Genomic DNA, 9,028 nt, shown 5'->3' on the forward strand with positions numbered 1-9,028 from the left:
GCGACTGAAATACTGTAATGTCAGGGAGAAGGGAAGGTGATCAATAACATGATCAATAATATTTATTGTACAGATGTAATTGTTGTGACTTGAGGAGTTTGGTCTCTGGGATTGTGGGAGTGTGTTTGGACTCAGCACAATAACACACTCGCAGCTCTGAGCCACATGAAGTCACCTGGTGTGACCGCGGCCGCTCGGGGCCCCGTCTCTCCGGTTTCTGCGTATACGTCGTGGTCAAAAGCAAACCTTCATCAATAATGCAGAAGATGTGTTTTTTCCAGACTCGGATTGGGGAGCCAGTCTTGACTTTAGTGCGCAGTCAGTCAAAGTTGGTGTTCTCTTCGGGAATGTCCTACTTTGAGGAAAGGGTTTGTTTTTGAAGTCATCTGAGGATAGACAAAGCCCACACACTGAGAGCTGAGTAGCAGCGAAGGAGAGAGCGAGACGGGACAAAGAGCTGACAGACAGACTGCCTGGGGGAGGAGAGATATGAGATAAAACAGAGAGAGAATACAGCGGAAAAAAAATAAGAAAAGACAAATCTTGACTCGACGTCCAAACAGGGAAAAATGTTTGTGATTTAGCAGGTGTGACCAGCAATGCAAATAAAAGCACTACTGCGAACCACAGTAGTATTTTTACTATTTTGGTGAGCTTTTATCTAATCTGTTGAATATACAGTTACAATATGAGTGCAGGTGAAAAACAAAACAAAGACAAAGACAAAAAAAAACAAAAAAACAGAAACACAGCGGTAAAATAAAAAGCCTGAGAGTGTCTTTAAATGGAGTATCTCTACTTTCCAGCTTCAAGAGAGAGCAATGGGTCTTTTTATGTAAAAAGAGATTAATGAAAAAAGAAAAACAACAACAAACCATAGTACCATATAAGACTGTGCTATTTTAGAAATACTGTCATTAATTCATAAATTGGCTGTTGGATGGAGCATGTCCTTGTTGGAATGACACTTTAATTTCCCACTAAATTCACTTGAAAAAAACACAGTTTTTACAGGAGCACGCTACTTCTGCACATATTATCCCCCAAACCACTCAGTGCTATAATATGAATAATGTTTGAGCAGCGCTTCAGCTTCTATTAAACTATTATTCTCATGAGGACATTCTCGTCAAGTGTCTTTTAATAAAATGTCTTGATGCAAGTTGTTATATAGCTTCCTAAAAACAGATTAAGATGGAGCAACAGATGAGGAGGGTTCAACATGCTCGGACGCTGAATGGCCTTTTATCAAATCTCCTCTGAACTTCTTCGATTCTTCCTCAATTTCCCATGATTCCCAGCTGCAGACTATGCAGAGAGCATCTAGCGTCTTCTTCCTGCATCCTGTTGGCTCTTGATCTGCTGCTCGGTGGTGAATTCTCAGAGCCGGTGTGTCATATTATTGTTACTATCAATATTACAAACTCTAAAATGCTTATAGGGGTTTTGTGTGGTTGTGTAAAAGTAGGTCTGTTGGCAGTTTTCAGTCATCCAGGTATATTTACAAGCCGTCAGTGACAGGTAAGTGGATCTCTGCTTAAAAGATGAGTTTTCCTTTGAATTTCTCCCTGTAGATGAAGCGAACTGCATGTGAATCAGCTGGATCTGGACAAAAACTCAGCAAAGTTTATGCGCTTGCTTCTCTGAAAGCCGTCATCCATTAAATCAGATTCTAAAAATGTCCTTTCCATCTCACAAACTTGATAGGCATGTAAAAGAAAAGGGCAGATAGGTGAGTAAGTCCTTATTAAGTATGAGTCATACCGTCACACTGTTCTACCTTTATTCCAGCTACCCATAAAAGTATGATTACATACCTGACGCACAGGGCCTTGTTTCCCACTATAGAAACGGTTGCTGTGGTGACGGAGCGAGTCCTTTGCCGGTGTGAAGGTCCTGCGGTGACGTGCCGCTCCGGTTCAAGGCGATGTTTTCTGCTCCCTGTTGTGCAGAACACAACCGGCTGCTGATCTGAGGAGGTGTTTGTGGGTCTAATTCAGAGAAACACCGAGGATGGCACCTGGTCTTAGAGTCATACCTGTGCTCACACTCCACCCGGTAACATTTAAAGGTGCAATCTGAGAAATTAAGGGTATCATCTGAGTCATTTGTCACTGCCTCAGACCAACAGTAAGAGCCATGTGGCCAGTATCATGCTCAACCCTCCTGTTACCTTCAAACATTTTTTTTTTTTTTTTTTTTTGCAACTAGGGTCAATTTCACCCCAGTTATTTGAACCTCCAGAAAACTATCATAATAAAAAATGTCACCCAAGTGAATATGTCTTGTTGACAAATTAAATAGCTGTTTAAAATCCCCATGAAATGACCTCACATGACCGCTACTTCCTGTAAAAGTGCAAACCAACAGGATGTCAGTTTGAGAGAGAAACACAGGTTTTTTTTTTTGTTTTTTTTTTTATGAAGGTTTAAAGACTTTAAATTTGTGAAGGGTTTAGTTTAGTTAGCTGAAAGTTTAATTTCTGACCACTTGTGCAGGATGATGTCACAATTTAAGACCCTCTGTCCTACAGGAAGTAAAGGTCATGTGAGGTCATTTCATGGGGACTTTAAATAAAACATAGCCTCACCCACTCCCGGTTTATGTTTGCCCACTTGTCCCGATTAGGAAAAGTCATTCAATATGGAGCAAATTCAATGATGTTAATCATGCATTTAGAGATAAAGAGAACACTGAACTGACAATAGGAGGGTTAATCTGTGTGTGTTGTTGAACCTAAAAGGTCCACAATGTAATTTTACGTAGTGCACCTTTAAATGAGGTGGTTGGTGAACGGGAATGCAGCCTGATGTTCAGTATTGTCTCCATTTTTCAGTTAGTAGGCCGTGTATGTGTGTGTGTGTGTGTGTACTGTATAGTAACTGTATAGTAATTTCATGTAAAAAAAAAAAAAAAAAAAAAAAACTCTGATATGTGCATCTGTCCAACATGCCAGGATTTGTGATTACAGATTAAATGTCAAAGTGCAGTTGTTAAATGAACAAACGGTGTAACTCAGCTCTATGACGCTAATAAATGAAAAAGGCCAATCAAAATCAATCTGAGCCTTTCTGATGCTTCAGTCACCAGGTCCTCACCCTCAGCAAGACCTACAGCTCCATCTACTGTCCGCTTTCAGGCATCACACTTGGAAGGAGCTGTGAACAAACACTTGATTTTATTAATTTGTTGAGCCACAGAGAAAATTCAAAATGTCCCTTTTCCCTCCGGCAAAACTCATTCTGACGTAGGGCGTTCCACGGCTCCTGGACCTCTGTTTATGGTGCGTCACCTTGTCTTGGCTGACGGTGTTTTGCTTCTGCACGAACAAGTCTAACGAGGAAGCAGCTCCAGATAATCATCATATTTCTGTGTCTCAGCCTAATTAGGCCTCATGTACTTTTGCCTGCGAGTCCCTGCAGGGCTGGCTTATAATAAACCCTCTGTTCAGCAGAGACAGAGGTACAAGCTCGTGGAATCAATGTTGTGTCATTAGAAATATTAATTTCTGCACTCGGCTTGCCAAAAGATTTTAAAGAAACATGTGATTAAGGATACGATTAAACACAGCTCCAAACTGAGATAAAAATCATCAACAATTTATTGTTCTCAGGCAGCGGAAGATGAACAGCAAGACTTTCTTTTATTGATATGCATCAGCGCATGTTAGGGGCGTTTGTGATCGGACACCATTCATCACAGAGGCAAGGTGAAGGCTGCTGCTTCTGTCAAGACATCAAATAGGGGTTTTCGATAAACCCTCCCAACCCTGAGTGACAACATTCCTGAAACTGGTTTGTGTCATGGAGCAGCAGCAGCCAGGTGGGGGCGTGTCCACCTGCCGGCTCCTCACAGTGTATCTGCTCATCTGACTTTACATCACAGTGAGTTAGAATAAAGCATTAGCTGAAGTGAAAACGATTAAATTCTTGTCTTTGTGAGTATTTATAATCAGGAACAAAACAAGCATCACTGTAAAGACATTTGCATTGTGTGTAGTTTACTCGGTTAGGCTTCGTAGATCCAGATCTCATTGTGGTGTGTAATAAAGATGTTCAGGGGGTTGTCGTACCCCGCGCCGGCGTAGGTGTGGTGGTCGAAGGATTTCCCAGCTTCGTCCAAGGCCTTGCGCAGTATCTTCACTTTATCTTGGGCAAGCTCGTGGTTTGGAGTGCCTCCAAAGGTCCTTTGATGAAATTTTAGACAATATCAAAAACTTTTGTCTCATGTCCAGGTAACCAAGACAGTGAAAAGCCCACTTTGTGACATAATAATTAGATTACTGTCTTTGTTCATCATTTTCCTTTGCTTTGATGAAGACCAGTTCTGCTTTATCAGGTGTTGGTCACTTGCTTTTAAAGGTGCAGTATGCAAATTGTCAATTAAAATGAGGACCCTTAACATTCACCTGACAAAAACAGACAAAAAAACAAAACAAAACAAAAAAAAACTTAATGTGTCAGTGAGTCAGGCGGCTGGTGAGAACCACGTAGGCTCAGCCATGAAATGACATGCTTGTTACATATTTTGGCACCTTTCCTCATTCCTTTGTGAGCTCTCTCTCTCTCTCTCTTTTTTTTTTTTTTTTTTTTTTTTTTTAAATACTGTTCAAGCAAATTTTAGGATTATTCTAATAAATCCACCTGGATTAACAGAAAATACTTTACTGATAAAATAAAAAGAAACAGCTGGTGCTCACTTGACGTAGACCGTGGAGGCCGATCTGGTTTCCACGGTGACTTTGGGGTTGCTGGTCGCTGGCAGGACGGTGCCGGGCGGGACGAACCACGACATGGACACGCTCGTCTCTGTGCCGTCGTCCTCGCTGATGCTGATCAGAGCAGGCCAGGTTTTCCGGGAGACCTGATGATCTGCGTAAGAGAGTAAGACATTTCTCAAAGGCAGCCATGTTTTATGCCAAAGCTCCCATGAGGCCCTGGGGTGACCATGATCACTCCCATGCAGGAGATGGGATTAAATATTCAGATAATTTTGCAGTAATTAAAAGTCAGGACACAAAAACAGGTGGTCTGGTGGGAAAGTAAAAGTAATAAAGGCAGTAAAAGTGACTGAGCTTATTTTTCCAAACAGTAACTGTGTTAGCTGTGATCTTTTCCAAACTGCAGTCTTTTAAAGGGGCATTACGCTAAAACTGAAGTGAGGACCCTGTAGACTCAGCTGACACATGTGGAATACTTGCTTTTATTATTATTATTTTATTATTATTATTTTTTTATATGCTTTTATCGTGAAATTTGGAAATGACAAGAAGTAGAACCAACAAAGTAGAGGCAGGTTCCTCTAATCATCTCATCTCTTCTCAAAAATGTACTTAAGTCAAAGTAAAATTTTGTGCCTCGGAAAACAAACAAACAAACAAAAAAAAAAACGACTCAAAAAAGTACAAGTACCCAAAATAAATAAAATAGCTACTCAGTTACAGTACAGTTACAATTACAGTTACAAGTTTTACAGTCATAACCAAGACGGGGAGGTCATAATTTTTTCTTAAATTAGAATGAAAAGCTCTGGCGTAGTGACAGAGGTGATCATACATATCTATATCTATATCTATATCTATATCTATATCAGTACACTGTTTTAGTTATATTACAGTAATATGTTCACTGGGTCTTGTTTGAAGTAAGAATGTGAAATTTTAAAAAAAGCCTCGATACATGTTATGTAACTAGTTTCATTTCATGAGCATGATGACGAGGCAATTATTTTCTCATGATGAATCGCACACACAAACTCTAATAACACACTGGAATGTCCTGCATGATCAGCACAGCTTACTAAAGGATAATGACACCACTTTCTCCCTTTACTTTAACACATGAATTGCACTAAACTTTACAAATAAGGCCGTGACAGCGTGAACAATATGACCACAGCTGGTAGACTCAGATCCCGGCACACACCTGGATCCTTCTCGCAGAAGTCCTTCAGCCTGTAATAAGCTTCTCTCATGTCATCTGTAGAACTGCTTGACATCCTAGTGGAGATCCACTGGGTTTCAACGTACCTCCGCTCCTCAAACTCCTGCAGAAAATGTGGAAGCAAACCTACTTACTACAAATATTCAAATCATCTAAAAAATCAGTACACACAGGTTTGAGGAGTATTTCCATTCGGTGAAAGTCTGTACTTTTTCTGCATTACATTTCAGAGGGAATCTAGTACTTTTTGCGCTATACAATGCACTCCATTTATCTGACGGCTGGAGCTACTAGTTAATTTACAGAAAAAAGCTTTTCCGTGTAAAATGTGCTGCATTCTTGGAGTGCAAACCAGCCAACAGGAAATGCAGAAGTCAGCGCTACAACTTTAAAATACTTCTTACAGATTAATGCAGCAAGAACTTAACTTTCTGAAGGGAACAATGACTTTTATTTTTCATGCCTCATCCTATTTTATGAACCAAATACTTCATGATTTCACTATGGAACATTTTGAATGCAGGATTTGCACTTTTACTGGAGAATTTTTCCATCATTGCATTGTTACTTTTACCTCAGTAAAGCAGTAAAAGACCTTCTCCACTGTAGATTATATTGGACTGAGAGAAACTATTTAAAAAATGTCCCTATCAACATTTTATCAGCTTTGACACACAAAGAAAGAAACAATAAACCTACCTTGTGTTTCTCAACCACAGTGAAGTTAGGGCAAACATAGTCCCCTTTGCAGGACTCCAGCACTTCGGCTTGGGCTGTGCAAACTGCGGCCAGGACAAGAGCCACAGCGGCCAACATGAAGACCCGGTGCTCCATCTTCACCGCGGCTCTGTAGACTGAGGCCACGGCTCCAGCTGCTGCTCCTCTGTGTCCTCAGCCTGGAGGAGCAGCAGCAGGAGGAGGAGGAGGAGGACGCCACCGCCCACGCCGACGGTTCACCAGGTAAACACACACCCGCCCACTCTGACATACATAACAGCCCAGGAAATTTACTTCCTCCTGCTGTCACAGGTGCACCAAACTCACATGTGTACCCGTTTTTTTCTGAAACGGCGACAGTAAGGAAATGTGGGTCTTTTAATAAACTGATGAAGCCAAAATACAAGAGACTGATGTTCTGAATGCAGCCAAAATTCACCTGCTTTCACCTGAATGTCATTTGTTTGGGTTGAAGCTGTGAAAACTGGACTAGCCGGTCTGAACTGGAATAGCCAGCCTGAACTTAAGATTTTTTTTTTGGCTTGTTTGTTTTTTGTCCGGCTTAACCAGACAAGCTGACCGAGAACTCATACATGAACACACACACACGCACACACACACATACGTCCCCCACTGTACTGTACAAACGTGTGTCACCTCCAATCAGACTGTTTTTTCTTTTCTGATGTGTAGTGTGCTATCAGCTGTCATTTTAAATGTTTCTCTTATGAAACAGTCACAAGATTATTATAGTTTTGCTGTTTTCCCATCTTTTTTTCCTTCTTTTCATTTAGTTTCCATTTTCATTTGATTGTAGTTTATTTTTAAGGGTGTTGGCTGGTTCTAGTTTAGTTTCTCTTTAGCTCCATTTGAGGTTTGTGAACATTTGTGACAGAAAATTATGTCTGAATGCGCAAAGAAGGAATTAGTCATATACTATTGATGCATGTATAGCAGATTAGGGCTCATTTGTGACTACATTTTTCTTTAGTTTCAGTTTAGTTTCAGTCTTGTCATTAGGTCTAACTTTTATTTATTTTTTAAATCTCATTTCATCAAAATTTCACTCTTTTTTTTTTTTTTTTTTTTTTTATCTTAGTTTTAGTTGCACATGTCCTTGATTGCATGGGAACTGATAATCCCTGTCAGGTACAGCATGTCCACATTTCTGCTGAGTATCTGCAAAAGGAGATAAACAAGATATTAACAGTTAAAGGCTTCAGCTATTGCCTTTCAGTTTTAAGCACGATGGCAACACATTCACAACAGCATGAAACTATGAATAAATCAACATATTGCAATCTTAGAAATCCTATCGATCACTGTGCAAATATAAATGCTAGAGTTTGACTCTGTCCAGTATTTTCCGAGATGGTTATATGAATGAAGTTAAAGTAAAACTCCCCTCCTCTACTTCATTCTCATTGCTGCATCAATCAGTGTGTGGGTTTTATTCATAAGAATCAAGCATGAGGGATGGATTTCTGTGCTGAGGGAAAAAAAACCTGACAAACTGGATAACAAATTTATCTTTGGTGAGCTGCGCTGATGTTTTTTTTTTTATTTTTTTTATTTACAAGACAGAAACAGCATGCACTTCACTTCCAAGCATTATGACAGACACAAGAGGAATGCTGTGGTATCTGTGCTGCCACGGCAACCACATTTTCTCTCACTGCTTTCCTGCAAACAAACCAAACGCCAAGAGGGACAGCGGCACCATCTGGCCGGCCCAACAACAGCAAGGGGATTACTTAACACTATTTAGGGAAAAAATGAAACATATATTTATAGGCAAGTGTTTTAAATAGTGAAGACAAATTGAAATATTTACAATACGTGCTGGTCAATATTTAATGAAACTGTATAGATGTTAACATGTAAATAATGTCGTGCTTCAATAAAATGAGTAAATAAATGTTATTGTGTATTTTACTGCATATCCATGATTTATTAACCAAAGGAGTGGGACAGTGAGTGAAGCAAAACACAGTGAGGCATTGGGACGGTGAGATTAAACTGTAAAATTTAATTTCACCTTTGTAGATGGATGTATCTCCATCAGACTGACATGATGGGGCTTTAATGGCCTTTACTTCCAATGCTGAAGTTTCCATTAACAAAAACAAAGCAAATTTCGCTAAAATGCCTTACAGTGTCACTACAGGATTAGTAGGATTAATGCACATATTTATACATAATGCACATACTTTTTTTTAATGAATTTCTAATGCACATTTTTTATATACTGATTATTTCTTTTTCTGTTTCTTATCATTTCACAATATACTCCAGCTGGCCCAGTTTCTCCTCAGGGATCAATAAAGTATCTCTGATTCAGCTTGGTGAGATGGTGCAAATCCTTTTCG

General features: G+C 39.8%; 1 protein-coding gene across 1 annotated transcript; it reads right to left on the bottom strand.

Moving 5' to 3' along the window:
* Positions 1-3,583: 3,583 nt before the first annotated feature.
* Positions 3,584-6,835, bottom strand: LOC115372668 (heme-binding protein 2-like). Its single transcript, XM_030070734.1, has 4 exons — positions 6,642-6,835; positions 5,925-6,045; positions 4,700-4,871; positions 3,584-4,186 (listed from the first exon to the last, which is right to left on the bottom strand). Exons 1-4 carry the CDS (start codon positions 6,774-6,776, stop codon positions 4,009-4,011), a joined length of 606 nt encoding a protein of 201 aa, XP_029926594.1. The 5' UTR covers positions 6,777-6,835; the 3' UTR covers positions 3,584-4,008.
* Between the last annotated feature and the right edge of the window lie 2,193 nt (positions 6,836-9,028).

The sequence above is a fragment of the Myripristis murdjan genome, chromosome 15, assembly GCF_902150065.1.
Source record: "Myripristis murdjan chromosome 15, fMyrMur1.1, whole genome shotgun sequence".
Taxonomy (NCBI): Eukaryota; Metazoa; Chordata; class Actinopteri; order Holocentriformes; family Holocentridae; genus Myripristis; species Myripristis murdjan.